At 45.9% G+C, this 19,227-nt stretch overlaps 1 protein-coding gene and 1 non-coding gene across 4 annotated transcripts in view; one reads left to right on the forward strand and one right to left on the reverse strand.

Moving 5' to 3' along the window:
• Positions 1 to 2,899: 2,899 nt before the first annotated feature.
• Positions 2,900 to 3,091, reverse strand: LOC140392192 (U2 spliceosomal RNA). The gene has a single exon (XR_011935263.1). It is a non-coding gene; the product is annotated as a U2 spliceosomal RNA (small nuclear RNA).
• A 3,548-nt stretch (positions 3,092 to 6,639) lies between these two features.
• ccdc90b (coiled-coil domain containing 90B) overlaps positions 6,640 to 19,227 on the forward strand; it is a 37,369-nt gene continuing 24,781 nt past the window's right edge. For 2 of the 3 annotated variants that reach the window (XM_072476533.1, XM_072476534.1), the window contains exons 1-4: positions 6,640 to 6,935; positions 8,137 to 8,256; positions 17,340 to 17,443; positions 18,672 to 18,773. In XM_072476533.1, the coding sequence (XP_072332634.1) occupies positions 6,830 to 6,935; positions 8,137 to 8,256; positions 17,340 to 17,443; positions 18,672 to 18,773 (432 nt within the window). In that variant the 5' untranslated portion in view covers positions 6,640 to 6,829. Of the gene's footprint in view, positions 6,936 to 8,136; positions 8,257 to 14,195; positions 14,299 to 17,339; positions 17,444 to 18,671; positions 18,774 to 19,227 lie in introns of those variants that run through there. The other variant, XM_072476536.1, reaches the window with a different exon arrangement.

A 19,227-nucleotide genomic window follows, 5' to 3' on the forward strand; every position in this document is an offset into this window, starting at 1 on the left:
ACACTGCAGGAGGCAACACCACACACGCAGCAGCCAACACCAGAACACCCAGGAGATGGAGCACAGCCCCAGCGACATGTCCTCAGCCGGAGGGTGGGTGAGTGCCATGAGAAGGGGGCCTGGTCCGGGTGGTGTTGTGAGCAGATGACCAGGGTACAGGGTCTGGGGCCCCTCTGTGGCCCAGGATACGTGGGGCGGGCTTTCCGAGTTTGGTGGTGGGGAGGAATCAATGGGGGTATTGAGGGTCCCGGGGTGGGAGCCATTGCTGTTGGTCGGTCTAACACAGTCTCCCAATGCCTTCGAGATATGGAACGCTATGGCAGGGATGTGGGCCGCAGAAGTTGCCCTAGTGTTGTTGGTGCTACGCGATGTGGCCAGACACTGGAGAAGATGGCAGCAGCAGCGTCTGCAAATGCTCGAGGCAGCAGCCCATGTGCCGGACCCCACCCCACACCCTGAGGACCCGGCCGCCAATCAGGCCAGAGAGGGACCTGAGGGGGAGTCCCACGATGGCCCAGGGAGTGCTGGTCATTCGAACAAATGATGGACAGCGCGTGCCATCGGAGACTCTACCTCAACAAGGAGATGATGCGACATTTGTGCCACGTCCTCGCGGATCTGGCACCACGCGGAGGAGGAGAACACCTGCTCCCGGTGACCGTCAAGGTCACCGCAGCCTGAACTGTTATGCCATGGGGTCATTCCAGGGCTCGAGCGAGGACCTGTGTGGTATCTCGCAGGCCACAGCCCACAGGTGCATCCGGCAGATCACGTATGCCCTGTATGCCTGGGGGAAGAGTACATCATTTTTGACATGGACCAGGCCCAACAGGATGCCCAGGCAGCAGGTTTCTCCGTCATCACTGGGATGCCCCAGGTCCAGGGAGACATAGATGCCACGCATGTTGCCCTCCGCTCAGCGGGCCATCTGGGGGTGCCCTATGTTAACCGAAAGGGGTTCCACTCACTCAATATATAGCTCATGTGCAACCACCAGTTGCAGATAATGCACGTGCGTGCCTGCTTCCCAGGGAATGTTCATGACAGCTACATCTTGGGGCAGTCGGTCATCCCTACTCTCTTCGAGGAACACCCCAGGATGGACGGCTGCCTCTTAGGGGATAAGGGATATTCGCTGAGGACCTGGCTAATGTTGCCAGTATGGAAGCCGGAGACCGAAGCAGAGACCCGGTACAACAAGGCCCATACAGCCACCCAGACTGTCATTGAGCGGTGCATCGGACTCCTCAAGATGCGGTTCCAGTGCCTCGACCGCTCAGGAGGTGCCCTCCAGTACATCGCCCTGAGGATCGCCCACTTCGCTGTGGTCTGCTGTGTCCTCCACCACCTCGCACAACAGCGGGGCGACGAGATGGAGGTTGGTGACGAGGAACTTGTGGCCACCTCGGAGAAGGAGGAAGAGGGGGACTGGAACGAGGATGAGGAGGAGGCGCCGGACCAGCAGGGGCCTGAGGACGAGGCCGGGGAGGAACCTGAGGCCCAGCCAGAGGCTGCAGGACAGGCGGCACCAGTGAGTGTCTGGCAAGTCTGGAGGGCCAAAAACTGCCTCATACTGGCCTGATTCACCTAGGGCATGGCATGGTCATCATCGCATTCTTACACACCCACCACCCTCATTTCCCACCCTCCCGGGGTATGTGTCACATCACTCCAGTGTAATGGGACTGTGTCGGCACTGGCCGCGGGTCACTGTTGAGGGCAAGTGGGTGATGATAACCCACAGAGAGCTGGGTACTGGTGATCCTCAATCTATGCCATAATCCACCCCCTGCCTATCTGCTGAGTGCTCGCTCACACCCATCACCTGCACAAGGCAATGCATTGCGGAAGAAAGTGACAGATGCTTCCTGCTGGTTGTGCACAAGGGTGTTTATTGTTTAATATATGCCCCCACTCTCCCAATGGAAAGGTAAACCAGAAGACGGACGCCATCTCTACGGGGTCAGCTTCATCGTAAAAACAAATTGGTCAGTCATCTCAAGTAGCCCCCCTGTGGGTTGAGTAAACAACTCATGACCCTACGATTCACGCTGACCCAGAAACAGTACCATCACCACCATCAGTGCATATGCCCCAACCCTAGATGCAACGGACGAGACAAAAGAGGCATTCTACTCCAGCCTCGAACAATCACTGTCTCGCACCCCAAAGGAAGACAAGCTCATTCTCCTCGGTGACTTCAATGCTAGAGTAGGGAAGGACGTAAACCTTTCAAAGGGCGTGTTAGGCAGAAAAGGCATGGGGAAAACAAACAACAGCAGAGTCCTCCGCCTGACAAAATGTTCAGAGCATGAGGAGTCATCACAAACACCCCGAGCTGAATTCTCCGCTGTCGGGATTCTCGTTTGTCTGGCGCCCGGGGGTTTCCCGATGGAATGGGAAACCCATGAACCAGCCAGCGAAACAGAATCCCGATGGCGTGCCGCACCAGAAATCTGGTGGGACAGGACGGAGAACTTCCCCCTGTTCCACCAGAGAGACAAGAAGAAGACCTCATTGCAACATCCCTCCCTCCCACTCGAAGCACTGGCACATAATAGACTATATCATCGCCTGAGCAAAGGTCCGCAAAGACATCCGCATCACCCATACCACGACCGGAGCCCATGACTGCTGGACTGACCATCAACCAATCCGCTCTACCATCTCCATCATCCTGACTCCAAACTGGCACAGGCAGAATAATCTCTGCCGCAGGAGACTGAATGTAGCTGGACTCAAAGGGCCTGAGAAGAAAGAGCTACTCAGTCGGTGTCTCACAGCTAACCTGATGACAACCAATGAGCCAGAGCCACAGAATGCCCCCAGTGCCTGGCCCGCGTTAAAATCCATTATACTCTTTTTTTTTTTAATTCTTTTTTTTTTCTTACTTTTTCTGAATTACAAAGCCAGGGCTCAGAGTGTTGTCAGGGGCAAACCCCTAATCCAGCTCCTCGCCTGCTCCAAAAACCAATTCAAATTCAAATTGAATCCAATTCATGGTCCCCCCACAAGAGAGACATACCAGATCTGAGCCGAAAAGGCAGAGCAGATACTACACTTGATCTTAGCCAAAAGGCCAAGAAGCGATATAATCCATCATGCTCAACACCTGCGAGCAGAAGCTCGGGCTCTCAACCAGGAAACATGAAGACTAGTTTAACTAGATCAATCAGGAGTTCCAGGATCTCCTTGACTTCAAACGCAAGGCGTTCCTGAACTGGCAGCTCCACCAAAAGGTGAGTAAGAGGAAACAAGCCAACAGGCAACTGAAGGCCGAGATGCAACAAAGAACTTGTGACCTTAAGAGCAGATGGTGGGTGGAAAAAGAACAGGAGACTCAGCAACTCGCCAGCAACCATGATGTGCCCAGCTTCTTCAGCACAATCAAAACCTTCTACGGTCCAACTCCCCAGGGACCCACCCCATTGAGAGTCAAAAACAGAGAAGCACTCATAAAAGACAGAGAGAAATAGTGAACGCCCACTGGAGAGAGAACTTCAAAGACCTCCTGAACCAAGACACAGCATTCAACACAAATACCCTCAATGCCATCCCGCAACATGCTACCCACCAACATCTCTACATGAGGTTGAAAAGACCATCCGACAGCTGAAGAACAATAAGGCCTCTGGTGCAGATGGAATCCCTGCAGAAGTATTAAAATGCGGCAGAGAGACACGAGTGACAATATGCCCTGTCCACAGAAAACAGAACAAATATAATCCAGCCAATTACCACCCCAGCAACAAATTGACAGTGCTATCAAGTGGCACTTATTCCCAAATAACCTGCCCACCGATGCCCAATTGAGGTTCTGTCAGGGCTATTCAGCTCCAGACCTCATTACAATTTTAGTCCAACCATGGGCTGAGGGCTGAAGAGTTGAATTCCAGAGGTGATGTGTTCTTCATATCAAAGCAACATTTGACCAAGTGTGGCATTAAGGAGCCCCAATGAAATTGAAGTCAATGGGAATCAGGGAGAAAATGCTCCACTGGCTGGGGTCATTCCAAGCACATAAGAAAATCATTGTGGTTTTTGGGCACAATCATCTCAGCCCAAGGGCATAACTGTTGGAGTTTCTCATGACGGTGTTTAAAGTATAAGCATCTTGAGATCATGTATAGATGAGATCATAGAATCTCTACAGTGTAGAAGGAGGCCATTTGGTCCATCGGGTCTTCACCAACCATCCAAAAGAGCACCCTACCTAGGCCCACTCCCCGCCCTATCTAAATAACCCCACCTAATCTGCCCATCTTTGGACACTAAGGAACAATTTAGCATTGCCAATCTGTCTACCTGCACATCTTTGGACTGTGGGAAGAAACTGGAGCGCCTGGAGGAAACCCACACAGACATGGGGAGAATGTGCAGATTCCAAACAGTCACCCAAGGCCGGAATTGAACTCAGGTCCCTGGTGCTGTGAGGCAAGCAGTGTCAACCACTGTGCCACCATGCCACCCTTCAACTGTTTCATCAATGATCTTTCCTCCAGCATAAGATGAGAATTGGAGATGTTCACTGATGATTTCATAGTGTTTAGTCCCATTCAAGACTCCTCAGTTACTGAAACAACATACAGCAAGCCCTGAACAACATTCAGGCTTGGGCACAGAATGAGAAGCAGCATTTACTCCACACAAATATCAGGTTATGGCCATTTCCAATTAGTGAGAATCTAACCATCTCCCTGATGTGTTGGGTAGGCTGGGTCAATGTGGACTGCACTTAATGCAGTGTAGCGAGAGACAGACCTCCAACACTTTATTAAAATAAAAATAATAAAATCACTTATTGTCTGAAGTAGGCCTCAATGAATGTTATAACCTGCCTACTTACCATTGGCTGGGGACTAATGACTATCCCACAATCCTGTGGGAGTATGAGCTTCCCCAATGAGGGGGGCGGAGAACCATTAGTAAACTCCTAGTATAAATAAAGCTGGCCAGTTCAGGAACCAGCAGGAAGGAGTATGTAGCAAGGGAAGTTACTGCTATGTATATATGTTATAGTAAATAAATGTTATTACTTTGTATCCTTAAAACTCGTGCTGGATTCTTCGTGGCCCTTACAAAAATGAAGTTACTGTGAAAAGCCCCTAGTCGCCACATTCCGGCGCCTGTTCGGGGAGGCTGGTACTTGATAAGATGCAACACGATTTTATTTAACATCTAAACTATTATACATGTTCAACTGTGGGTTGACACTATGCTGACTTGACTGGAGACCTGATACTAGCCTAACCAGACTTACTAGCTATCATATGGTGTTTGCACTGGCCAGCTAACTAACTCTGACTGTAAAACTGGTGCCCTCTGGCTTTATAGTGGTTGTGTCCTGTCTGATGATTGGCTGCTCTGTTCTGTGTGCTTACTGGTCATCCTGTGTGTAAATCACTGCCTGTCTGCACTCCATTGTATGCATAGATGTATATCATGACACTCCCTTTGACTTTCAATGGCAATGCCATTGTGGGTACACGAGCAAGGCAGTGGTTAGATATTCAACAGTGAGTAATCTGCCTGCTGACACCCAAAATCTGTGCACCACCCAACAGATTCAATTCAGGAATGCGATGGAATACTCTCTGCTTGCTCTCCACAGGTGAGTGCAGCACCATTGACACTCAAGAAGCTTGACACAGCAGAACAAACAGCCTGCTAGATTAGCCCATCCACTACCTCAACTATTCACTTCCTCCTACCCTGGTGCATCTGGCTGCAGTGTATATAATCTACAAGATGCACCTGCAGCCACTTGCCAAGCCTCCTTGAACAGAACCTTCTAAATACACCTCGACTGTCTAAAGGATCAAGGGAAATGGGTGGATGGGGACACACAATCTGCAGGTTTCCTTCCAAGTCACAGTCCATCCTGACTTGAAAATATATTGTCATCACTGTCACTGAATCAACATCCTGGAACTCCCTTCCTGACTGTAATGTGGGCGTATAATGGACAGCATGGTAGCACAGTTGCTTCACGGCACCAGGGACCCGGGTTCAATTCCCGGCTTGGGTCACTGTGCGGAGTCTGCTCGTTCTCCGCGTGTCTGCGCAGTTTCCTCCCACAAGTCCCGAATGACATGCTTGTTAGGTGAATTGGGCATTCTGACGTCTCCCTCAGTGTACCCAAACAGGCACCGGAATGTGGCGACTGGGGGGTTGTGAGGCCTTGAGCTCTCCTCAGGATATGATAAGATGCTAAGTTATTGGGCTGTTTGTAAGAGCAGCAACAAACCCGGGGGGCGGGGGCAGATCATCCTGCTTCTGATGTCTAGGGAACGGCCCCTATTACAAAATCACATCCCGTGATGAGTGAGGTTAGAATAGGGCCGAGTTGACAGGGGCGTGTCGATCTCTCACACACCATTAAGGCTGTGATTTTCCTCTTGTCTGTTTTCCAGCCTGTGGGTGGGGGTAAAACCGCAGGTTGCTGAGAGGAGACTTGGAGAACTCTGGCACTGTTGTTTTAGCTCAGACAGCAACTGGTAAAACAACATCCCAGCAAAGGCCAAAAGAGGGGAGGGGACTAAAAGTGCAATTCTAAAATATACTGCAATTGTTGTCTTCTGCCAGGCAGTTGTGTAATTATCACTCCAGCCCACAGGGTGATGCTATCCTGAACTCGGAGGATTTCAGGAAGAGATCGCGAGGCTTGTAGTTTCAAGAGTGGAAATGACATCAATGACAAACGGGGCGGAGTGCTGTTTTGTTAAATAAGCTTTAATCATTTAATTAGATCACTGTTTACTGGCTCTTTCTATTACTGCTGGGTAGAAATAACCAGCAGAGTAAGCAGTAAGAGAGGGAAAGGTAGGCCATGAAACGGATACAATGTTGTACGACTTTGTTCCAAACTTGCAACTTCCGACTTAGCGCCCTGCAGCATCCTTTCGCCCAGAGCTCTGGAAGGTTGTCAAAACGTGGTGAGTGTGACTTTAAAATAAAGAAAAAAGCAGGGGGTTGGCCTGAGATGTCAAAACACTGCCAAATTTATTCCCGTAATTGCGCTGAATGGAATTTTAAAACTTTGTCCTATACCCCTACGCAGCGTCTGTGAATGGGGGTAACAGGTTAGTTGTCCAGGTAACCTTCGGACATACTCTCCTTCCAGTCCTATTAGGTGTTACCATTTCTTTTTTGCCCTGTCCAAAACAGAGTAGAGAACAGGGAGTGGGATCATAGCTGAAAGTCGTGATACTTATTTTGAAAATAATAAAAGTTAGTTTGAGGATAATAGCAGAAAGATGAAAGAGAGTACTTGTTCAAATTATTTCCCATTATCAATTGCAAAATTATAGCCATAAAGACATTAATTGCACTGGGGATGAACCGCTCCCACCAATATGATCACCAGTGATGAGGAGGACCTTACTGTCCTCAACCCTAACCCAGAGCACAGGGTCACAAAAACTGTCATGGTCACCTCCCTATTGCCAGGTCTTAATGGCGGACAATGCACTCCCGAGCTGTGTAATCTATACATCTAAATGTCCAGTATCATAATCTATAATTGCACATATAGATTTATAAGATACAAAAATCGAAATAATGGATGTTACTTTTTTTACCCACAAAGACCCGCATAACTACAGGCAGTTGTAGTTATGGGGCTCATTTTACACGCCAGAATGGCTGCATTCAGAGTTTTTTGCTGTCTAGCCTCGGGAAGTACATGACCAGCTGAACTTGCAGAATACACTGTCATTAGCAGGTACTGCCAGCGCCATTCAGCTGTAGGCAAGTCTCCGACTTCTGCAAAGTTTTGAACCCGTGGGACAATCATTGGACTAGCTTCCTGTTCCTTGAAATGGACAACAGATGGAAGAAGTCAACATTGTGCTATCCATTTTTAATAACCTATTCAGTGTTTTCTTAAAAAGGCAGTGAATCTTTTTTGGGCGGGCTATATTTGATTATCGGTGTGCCATGGAAGTATTTCAAGCAAATCATACTTGCTGTGGGATCTTGTTTACCTTCAGTAACCAATACTGCCATATCATAAAAAGAAGGAAGTCATATAAGGCTTTTATTTAAAAATAATTTGTAATTTACATGTTTTGGATTTTTCTGGAGATTGTCTTGTTGAACACTGGATGAAGTTGATCTATTTTGATTTTTTTTTAGGTTTTTTAACTGCTAACCTCATGCACACTTATGATGTTAGAAATATTGAACTATTGGCTCAGGACCAGAGGAAGATGTGTTTTGATACTCATGCTCTAGTTCTGGAGCTCCAGAATAATGGTGAGAAGAAAGCAACATTTTCTTTGAGTTGAATTGTATCCAGTATGTTGCTGAAGGTGTTGCTAACTTTTGGTTGGCTCTTAAATGTTGCCCGTTGTATCTTTGCTTAATTTGCTCTTTTTCTATAACCTTTGCTCTAGAGTCGCCAGGTATCTTTGTGATACTGCCACGAGGTTCAAGTTCAAGTACTGATCAATAACTCAGCACACCAATTAGTAAGATTCAAATCAAAACACATTTATTATACACAGTAAATCACTACTCATGCATAAACTCTACTTTCTAGACTATTCTCTATCACTAAAAGGCCTATACTTAGCTTCGGAATTGGCCCACCAGGTCAGGGGAACACATGGCCTTTCGTTCAATCTGAGTCTGCAGGATTCAAAAGCTGGTATGAACTGGTAGCTAGGAGCGCCTATCTCGTAGCGCGCGTTGACTGGAGACTTACTTGGTTGATGCGGCAGCTTAGACAGTTCACTCTCACGGGTTGATTCGAGTTGCTGAGTGACCCTGCCAAGAAGGATGATTTGAACTTGGGGACTCTATTTTATAGTCCCCAGGGGCGGACCGCGTACCTGGTTCCAAGTGATTGGACTACGTTCCGATCACTTGGATCGGAGTCGTTCCCTGATCGCTGGGCGGTCCCTAGGTGTCTGTTGGCCTTCCTTTGTCTTGGCTCCTGCTGGCGACGAGGAGTCTGGCTTGGCCTTATTCATCTTAAATGTTTCGATCACTCATTAGTATGCAGATGGCTGTGAGTTTCAGTGCTGTCTGGGCTTTTGCAAGTTCTAATACACAGGATTTCTGCACTTGCTAGTTTTTGCCTGTGTTGGCTGAATTTTCCTGTAGTCTTTGTGGACCTCCATTTTAAATCGGGAAGTGGCCAACCCAGGTGGCTACAAAGGTCAATGCATAAAAATACATTGCTTCATTTTGTGCCGATGGGACTGACATTATGTCTCTGTTGATGTGTTTTTAAAATGACAAGAAGTTAAATTATCTCAAAATCATATTTTAACTTTAATTTTGGTGTTTTTAATTTTCTACTTTCTGGGCAGAAAGTGGAAGAATTCCACCAACTTATTCCTTTGTAATGAGCTTATCATGTGTTCAACAACCTCCTCCTATACATTTTTATTTCCATTTCACACTGAGGTCAAGTTTTTGCCATCTCCTTGATCTTCTGGAACAAGAGTAGTGTTTCCATATTTAATTTGTCCATTCCTTTATTCTATGTCCCTCTTAACCTTTCTAATCCTTGAGGTGCATTTCTGTATTCTGCTTTTTCTTTTGCATAATTTGTCCTAGCTTTGTCAGATTTTAAAAATAATAATTTTAATTATTAGCCATGCAAGGAGACTTTAATACACACCCTTTAATTCCTGTTCAATAAATCCAGGTTGTACTCTAACCATCTACTTGAAAATTACCCAAGTTGTCCAATGCCTGCTGCACTATAGAATCCCGACAGTGCAGAAGGAGGCCACTCGGCCCATCACATCTCCACCGACCCTCCAAAAGAGCACCGTACGTAGGCTCTAACCTCCCTAACCTGCATTTCTTTGGGCACACGAAGGGGCAAATCTATCATGGCCAATCCACCTAATCTGCACCTATTTGGACTGTGGGAGGAAACCAAAGCACCTGAAAGAAACCTACGCAGACAAAGGGAGAACGTGGAAACTCCACACAGACAGTCACCTAAGGCGGGAATAGAACCTGGGTCCCTGCCACTGTGAGACAGCACTGTGCCACCATGCCACCCCATTTGCTTTTCGTCCAGTTTATCCACTAGTTCCCTTGGAATCACATTGAAATTTGTTGGGTTTTTTCCCCCACCCCTTCCTAGACAGCAATGATTTATATTTATTCCCACTCTACATTTATTTTTAAATTGAACCTATGCTCACTGTTTCCCTATCCCTGACTATGTATTCCACCTCACTTCAGGCTAGATCCATTACTCCTCTTCTTTGTTACATTACTAGTACCAAAACTGAAAACCAATCCTAAACACATTTTGAACACTCATCTCTCACTTTGCTACTTGCGTTGCATTTACCACACACTTTGGATAAATAAAGCCACCTTTCTGGACGGCTGATCGTCTGCACTTTTCTCTAATTTTTCTACTTCCCTCTCTCTTTCCTTTCCAGTGGGTTGTGATAGACCCCTAAAGGTGTAAAGTCCCTCCTTAGTCCTTAACAAGCCAAGTAGATTCATCGTTTTTCACGATCTCACGTATATCATTTTATTGCTGAAATTGCTGATGAAATCTGGACGCCACCTGTTTCCTACTCTATTTTCCTGCTTTTCTTTCGTACCAGCTGTCTAGCTCATCTACCATGCCCTATTCTAAGCTATGTGCCTGTTGCTGCTGTGATATCACTTCATCTCCATAGCAATTTGCGATTTGACTTCGGCTGTGTTCACAATGCTTTGTTCATCAATGTACATAATACATGGCCTGCCTCTGTCGATTTAGCAACTTTGTAAGAAATTCCACAGATATGTCATTCTCATGATAATTTAACAGAACTAGATGTTAAATCGTACATTGTTCACAAAATTAAGCTTAAGCACACAAAGGCAGCTCAAAAAGAATATAAGAAATAGGAGCAGGAGTAGACCGTACAGCCTGTCGAACGCGTTTTCCCTATTCATTAAGATAATGGCTGATCTTCAGCTTCAACTCGACTTTCTCACCTGCTCCACGTATCCCCTGCTTCCTGGAAAGACCAAAGATCTGTCTATCTCAGGGTGGCACAGTGGTTAGCATTGCTGCCTTACAGAGCCAGGGACCCGGGTTTGATTCCGACCTTGGGTGACTGTTTATGTGGATCTTGCACAGTCTCCCCATGTCTGCGTGAGTTTCCTCCGGGTGCTCCGGTTTCCTCCCACAGTCCAAAATTGTGCAGGTTAGATGGATTGGCCGTGATAAAATTGCCCCTCAGCATCTAGGGATATGCAGGTTAGGTGGGGTTACCGTGATAGAGCGGGGGAGTAGGTAGGGTGCTCTTTCAGAGGGTCAGTGCAGACTTGATGGGCTGAATGGCCTCCTTCTGCACTATAGAGATTCTACGGTTAAGCATATTCAACGTTGGAGTATCCGCAACTTTCTGGGGTAGTGAATTCAAGATTCGCAGCCCTTTGTGTCAAGAAATTTCTCCTCAACTCAATCCAACATGATCGGCCCCTTATTCTTGACGACGACAACAATCTCTTTCCTCAATGTCAGCAAAACTAAAGAGCTGGTCATCGACTTCAGGAAGTTAAGTGTCATACACACCCCTGTCTACATCAATGGTGCTGAGGTGGAGATGGTTACGTGTCATACACACCCCTGTCTACATCAATGGTGCCGAGGTGGAGATGGTTGACCGCTTCAAATTTCAAGGTGTGCATATCACCAACAATCTGTCCTGGTCCACCCAAGTCAACACTACGACCGAGAAAGCGCCTATGCTTCCTCAGGAAACTTAGGAAATTTTTCATGTTCACATCGCCTCGTAGTAATTTTTGCAGATGCACCAACTTATCTGGATGCATCACAGCCTGGTATAGTTACTGCTCGTCCCACGACCGTAAGAAACTCTAGAAAGGAGCAGCACGGTGGCACAATGGTTAGCACTGCTGCCTCACAGCGTCAAGTACCAGGTTCGATCCTGGCTTTAGGTCACTGTCCGTGTGGAGTTTGCACATTCTCCCCGTGTTTGCATGGGATTCACCCCCACAACCCAAAAGGTGTGCAGGGTAGGTGGATTGGCCAGGCTAAATTGCCCCTTTTAATTGGGAAAAATGAATTGGGTTCTCTAAATTTATTTAAAAAAAGAAACTAGAGAGTTGCGAACACAGCCCTTTCCATCACGCGAACCAGCCTCCCATCCATTGACTCTGTCTGCATCTCCCGCTGCCTTGGGAAAGTGGGCAGTGTTATTCTCTCTTTCAACCTCTTCTATCAAGCAGAAGATACAAAACACACACTAACAGATTCAAAAACAGCTTCTTCCCCGCTGTTACCAGACTCCTTAATGGCCCTTGTATGGATTGAACTGATCTCTCTATGCATCTTCTCTACTGTTGTAGCACTCTACTCCACATGCTTTTTAAAATAATCTTTATTGTCATAAATAGGCATACATTAACACTGCAATGAAGTTACTGTGAAAAGCCCTTAGTCGCTACATTCCGGCACCTGTTCGGGTACACAGAGGGAGAATACAGAATGTCCAAATTACCTGACAGCATGTATTTCGGGACTTGTGGGAGGAAACCGGAGCACCCGGAGGAAACCCACGCAGACATGGAGAGAACGTGCAGACTCCACACAGACAGTGACCCAAGTCGGGAGTCGAACTTGGGACCCTGGCGCTGTGAAGCAACTCTGCTACCGTGCATGCTTCACCCAATGTCCATGTCTATGTATTTATAGTGTGTATTTATCGTATGTCCTATGCTTTTCATGTATGGAACGATCTGCCTGGATTGTACGTTGAACAATACTTTTCACTTTACCTTGGTACATGGGACAATAAATCTAAATCTAATTGAATCTAATCACTGCTCCCATGTTCTAGATTCCAGAACCAAGGGAAACACCTCAATATCTATCTGATAAAGCCCCTTCAGAACTTGTATCCCTCTCTCCAGAGAGTGTAGGTACAATTTATTCAGCCTCCCATCATTGGATAACTCTCTCGTCCTAGGGACTAATCTAGTGAACCTTTGCTGTACTGCCTCCCAAATATGGAGACCAAACTGTTCATAGTGTTCCAAATATTTTTACAACTAAGCCAGTTAAATTTTGCACGGACCGTCTGTGAGTAATTATTGCACATCATTTTACATGTTCTAAGATTGCTGTACAGAGCAGAGCTGTGACTGCACTATAACCTTTCAAATCAGATCAGCCACTTCGCTTCCACTCTGAAATGTGTGACCATCCGATTCAATTTGCACATTGAGAAAATCTGATGTTCCACTAATGACATTTGCTGGTCAAATGTCATGTGTATTTATTAACAACCCATGACTGTTCTCTTGAGAATTCATGGTGTATTTTTAAGACAATTCCCATTCAGTGGAAATCTTTTGCCAGCACTGCCTCAAGTATTTACATATTGCAGTACCCAAGAGAAACCCAGTACTGTTCCTGCATTTCTATTTCATGGAGCATCTGTAGTGTGGGTTGCGAACACTGCTTGACTCTTGTTGGCAGTTACATTATCCCACAGAACTGGGAGGAAGTTGCCTGCAGTGTCCTAACAGTCCGATAAGTTTCTGGAAGGAGCCAAGCATGTTGTATGGCCGAAACTGAGCTGATCATCTTAAAGTTGCTGTAAATCACTCTGATTAGCAACTTTAAAATGTTTTGAATTGCAGTACATTAATGGTTCTGTATGATGGGAATGCCCAAGACATTTTTCAACATGTAAAAAGATTGTAAAAATATTACTCGTTTATAAGCAAGGAGAGGAGAGGAACATTTCCGTTTTGGTTGTACACACCTTCTGCTATGTCTCTCAGCATCTTCAGAAGTAATTCAACACTTTTAAAAATCTCTTTCACATTGAGTGCTAATTTCCACAGTAACCAAACAGTTCATATAAAAATAATTGGTTAATTTATAAAAAACATTGAGCCTGGCATAGTGTATTTGGTTTCCAGTGTAATGAAAAAATGTTGTATAACTCTTTGCCTCATATTTCCATTTTGCCTTCACTCCTTCCACACTGTCCAGTGTATATAAAAAAATTTAAAAAAAATTCTGTTCTACGTCCACAGCTTCAATTGGACCCTCCAATGCCCCATTGTTGGAATGAAATAGTGCAGGTTTCAACTCTGTTCCTTGACCCAAGACTGGCAAAATAAACTAATTATGGCTGTAATAATAGATACCTTGGGTGATATCTAACATGTGTTTTGCCTTCCTTTAGTATCAGTAACAAACAGTTCTAATGCCAGTATTGAACTCGAGTGTCTGTATTTTTGACTTTTGGGACCTGATTTTCGTGAAGAAGATGGGAAGTTTTGAGTCGGGTAAGTCCCTGATTCTGCAAACCTGTCTCCGTTAAGGAGACCCCCATCCACCATATTTTTGTTCCAGTGAGGCTGGGATGGAATGATCTACCACCTTTGGAAGTTGGCCCAAGATGGCAATAGAAGCAGATGGATGGCAGGCTAGAAGATGGATGGCAGGCAAGAAGGCCTGACTTCATTTACTAGTTGTAATCATGGTCTTCTGTAATTGTGTCTACAGAAGCAGTTAGAACACATGGTCAGCCATCCGTTCTTGCAGATGGCCTCAAGAATGCTCGCCTGTGCTCCAAGAATAGATAATACAATATAGACAATGTTGAAATAGCCTGCAGGAAAATAACTTTGTTTGATTGACATCTTTATTACCATGTAATAACCTGGGATGGGATTCTCCCCTACCCGGCGGGATGGAGCGGTGTGAACCACTCCGGCATCGGGCCGCCACAAATGTGCGGATTTCTCCAAACCTTTAGGGGCCAAGCCTTCACCTTTTAGGGGCCAGGCCCGCGCCCGAGTGGTTGCCGTCCCGCCGGCTGGTGTGGAAGGCCTTTGGCACCACGCTAGTCGGGGCCGAAGGGACTCCGCCGGTCAGCGAAAATCCACACATGCGCGGGAGCGTCAGCGGCTGCTGACGTCATCCCCGCGCGTGCCCGGGGGTGGGTCACCTACGCGTCAGCCATCGCGGAGACCTACACGGCCGATGCGTAGTAAAAGAGTGCCCCCACGGCACAGAACCCCCCCCCCCCCCCGGGGCCAGATCGCCCCGTGTCCCCCCCAGGACCCGGGAGCCCACCAGTCCCGCCGGTAAGAGAGTGGCTTAATTCCCGCCAGCGGGACTGGCATGACAGCAGCAGGAGTTCGGCCCACTGCGGGCCGGAGAATCGCGGGGGGGGGGGGGGGGGGGGGCGACCGGCGCGGCACGATTCCTGCCCCCGCCGAATCTCTGGTGCCGGAGAATTCGGCGGCCAGCAGGGGTGGGATTCACGCCGCCCCTCCCTCCGGCGATTCTCCGACCCAGCGGGAGGTTGGAGAATCCCGCCCCTGATCTTTCAGGGGTTTTCTTCAATGTCTGTGTTTATTTACATATGATTAAAGAGATGTGAAGTGGCTAATGACTGTTTGACATTGATACCATGAATGATTGTGATTAATTGACTGCTTTATGAGAACGTATGGGGGCATTTCATTCCCCTTTCTTTCCAAAATAATCCCAAAGAGAATGTTAAATGGCTTTTCTTTTTGGTTCCTGATTCAAGTCTAGGGTTTCACTGTGGTTCACAAAACTTCTGAGGTGCCATGAACCATGTTCACTAACAGAACAGGCTCAACTCTATCAAAATTGCAGGGGTGTTTGAAATGCCCACCTCTGTAATTGAGCTGGCAAGGGCAGAATTGCTGCATATGAGCACAAAGCCATACCCTTATCCTACACTAGCAGAAATACAAGAAATGAGAATCATAGAATTTACAGTGCAGAAGGAGGCCATTTGGCCCATCGAGTCTGCACCGGCCCTTTGACAGAGCACCCTACCCAAGCCCACACCCCCACCCTATCCCCATAATGGAGGTGGGAACCCAATAATTATATCATGCCACTATTTTATAGGCTTCCCACCTCAGCCTGGTCCCGCATAAATCAAGGCCTTAATGTTTATCCGATCTGTGAATACTTGTGATATCTGTTACTTATGTTCTCGCACTAATTTCCATTGACCAGTTACCTCTTCGCTTGCTGTTATACATCGGCTGCCAGTTCGCAAACACTCAACTTTAAAATTCTAATCCTTGTATTCATGGTATTATTCACCCCTATCTCTATATGGCCCTTTGAGAACTTTGTATTCATTTTGTCCATCAAGCACATCTTTCACCCCACTATTAGCAGCTGTGCCGTCATCTGTTCATGTGTTGAGCTCTGGAGTTTCCTCCTTAAACCTCTCTGCTTCTTGAGATATTTTATTCTGTTACAACACCTTTTGACTAAGCTTTTGGTAACCTGTCCTAAGGTCTCTTCCTTTGGCTCAGTGTGAGTTTTTGTCCGAACTTAAGCTCCTGTGAACATCTTTGGATATTTTACTAAATGTGAATTGTGTGCTTTGATGCCAGTATCTACATGAACAAATTGTAATCCAAAACAAGAAAGCTAAAGATATGGGCTTAGCGGGATGGAAAATTTGGCAAACCAGCAAAAGGTCCATAGACTTTGGCCATGGTCTTTACCAACATCCGCCAGGGCACTCCATATAAGTATGATTCATCAATCGTGTTTCACACCCAACCCATGTGATTTGCTGGTCTGTCCTCCCCAAGTATATTGAGAGGCTCTTATCTGTGGGTTCTTTGAGTCTAAGAACCTGTTGAAGCTGAAATACAATTGGGAGCCTGGTGCTCGATCTGAATCATTATGCTGTTCCCAAGTTTAAAAGAAATGTTGTGGCAAATGTATTTGATCTCCTATCTATGGTGTCTGGCCAAGACGGTTGACAGTCGAGCAACTCTCACGGTTTATCTCTGGCATTCTATAACCAGCTGTGACTAGCCCAGGACATATGGCCACCTATCTTTCTCTTTCCCAGCTCCTTGTTAAGGAATGATTAGCCTCCACTCTACAGCTATGTGCTACAGATAGGCCCTTGGTGTAATGTCAGGTGGATGTTACATGAAACTCGGGCACTAATTGATCAAGAACTTCCTGGTGTCCTGATCAATTTTTATTCCTTAACCAACACCAATGAACCAATTATCTAATCATTATCACATTGCTGTTTGTGGAACCTTCCTGTGCACAAGTTGGCTGCTGCATTTCCTACACAACAACAGTGAGTATACATCAAAAGTTCTACATCGGCAGTAAAGCACTTTAGGACATCCTGAGAGTTTGTAAGAAGCTGTATAAATGCAAGTCTGTTTTTTACCTGCCGACGCCGTTCAGACTAGGAGCTTATGATGAGAAGTCGCAGGCAGCAAGAGAGGAAGTAGGTGCGTTAGAGAAGTCGTTGTTTTAACAGTCTCTTTCTTTACTTTTAAATTTTTGTGATCAGGTTTTCCGAAAGAGCAAGCAGAGGCTATAGTTGCAATAATATCAAATTTAACCTGCGCTAATATGGAGTCCACATACAGGGATATGGTCACTAAAGCACAGCAGGTAGGTACAGTTTTTGAGCGTGTACCAGGAACTGGCCTCTCAATGTTTTCTGATAATATTCAAAGGAATTCTGAACAATAATATCGGAACTGTTATAGTTAAATTTGCCTCTGAATATTTGAAGAAAGGAAAAGGAGTTATCCAAATTTGTTGAAAGAATTTGATATAAATGCACATTTTAACATAGCAGCAGTAAAACATTCCTGGGGCAAGAGTCGTGGAAATCAGTGGTTTAAATAACTAAACTACGTTGAGCTGCTCCTTTTTAGAAACTCCAATTCCGAGGCAGTAACTCTCTGTCTAATCTAATCTTTCCCTTTTTCCTGCTTTGTTTTTCCTTCGTACATTATCTTCAAAAGTGTTTTTTGCATTTTAAGGTATAAAATTATCAGCAAGCAAACTCCACTTCTGACTTTATAAACAAAAGAACGCGATTGATAAAACAGCTGAAGATGGTTGGCCCAAGGACAATGTCCTGAGGAAGATCTGCAGCAGTGCACTAGGACAACAATTGACCACAAGCACTATCTTATTATATGTCAGGTGTGACCGAGCCACCACAAGGTTATCCTATTGATCCCCATTAAGCTCTGTTTTCCTCGGAGTCCTTGGTGCCATACTCAATTGAATGCTGCCATGATATCGAAGGCTGCTTTAGATGCGCCACTCCTCGGGTATTCCTTTCTGGCATCCATGTCTGGATCAAGGCTGTGGCTCGGTCTTGCGTGGTTTCCATGGCTATACTGATGTTCGGGAGAAGGTCGAATCTTTCCACCTCCTCACCAACAACAGGCCGAGTTGAGGAGAGTGAGAGTTGCCTGTAAATAAAAGCGAGTGGCAGTGGCAGAGGTGAGAAGGTGTGGGGGCAGGGCAGGGTAATTTTCTTCAAGCCATCCAGAATGTAGAAGCACTCTCTATTTCCCTTCTCTCCCAATATGCAGTGCAAAGCTAATCAAAGGAAAGGATATATATGTTGAATAAAGAGATTTTCTGTGATTCATTTTGACTCTACATTATATAATTTGCCAGTAAGTTTTTTTTTAAACATGTGTTCCATTTTACAAAATTAGAAAATCAATATATTTTGAATACTGAGAGGGAAACAGACTTTTAACCTGGACAGAGCTGACTAACATGTACAGGACAAAGCAGGGAACAATAACAGGGAGCCCTCGTTCTGCAGAATTAAAAAATTATGTTTATGTCTTGGGATAACTGTTTCTTTCAGGAAATAATGATGCAGCAAATCATGGCCCACCTAGACTCGATAAGAAAGGATATGGTTATTCTGGAGAAAAGTGAATTTTCAAATCTGAGGATGGAAAATGAGGTATGACTCCAAACGACACCGCAATAACAGAAGTACCTAATGGAATTAGACCGCTTAGGGGGCTAAATTGGGTAGCTCCTGAAACATGGACACAGTAATTGCAATGTGTGTTTAACCCACACCCATTCAATGTGGTAAAGACAGCATGTTGTCTCCCTACTGCTTGGTGGTTAGAAAGATTTCTGCGTGCAGTCTGCGCTAACTGTGCTCGTCATTAACTGCACTCACCTGTAGGGGACCCACAAACCATAACATCCTCACATTACTTGAAGCTAGTTGCAGGGGGGGATGAACCACGACGAGTAGGTCATGCAGGAACTCACTCTGACTTGGGGAAACAGTGAAGAATTGTAGGTTCCAGGTTTTCTACCACTGCGCTGGAGGCCTTGAATGGAGGAAGTGGAAAGCAGGAGATGATGTTCAATGTGGAAAAATATGAAGTGATTCATTTTTG

This window comes from Scyliorhinus torazame, chromosome 15 (assembly GCF_047496885.1).
Source record: "Scyliorhinus torazame isolate Kashiwa2021f chromosome 15, sScyTor2.1, whole genome shotgun sequence".
Taxonomy (NCBI): Eukaryota; Metazoa; Chordata; class Chondrichthyes; order Carcharhiniformes; family Scyliorhinidae; genus Scyliorhinus; species Scyliorhinus torazame.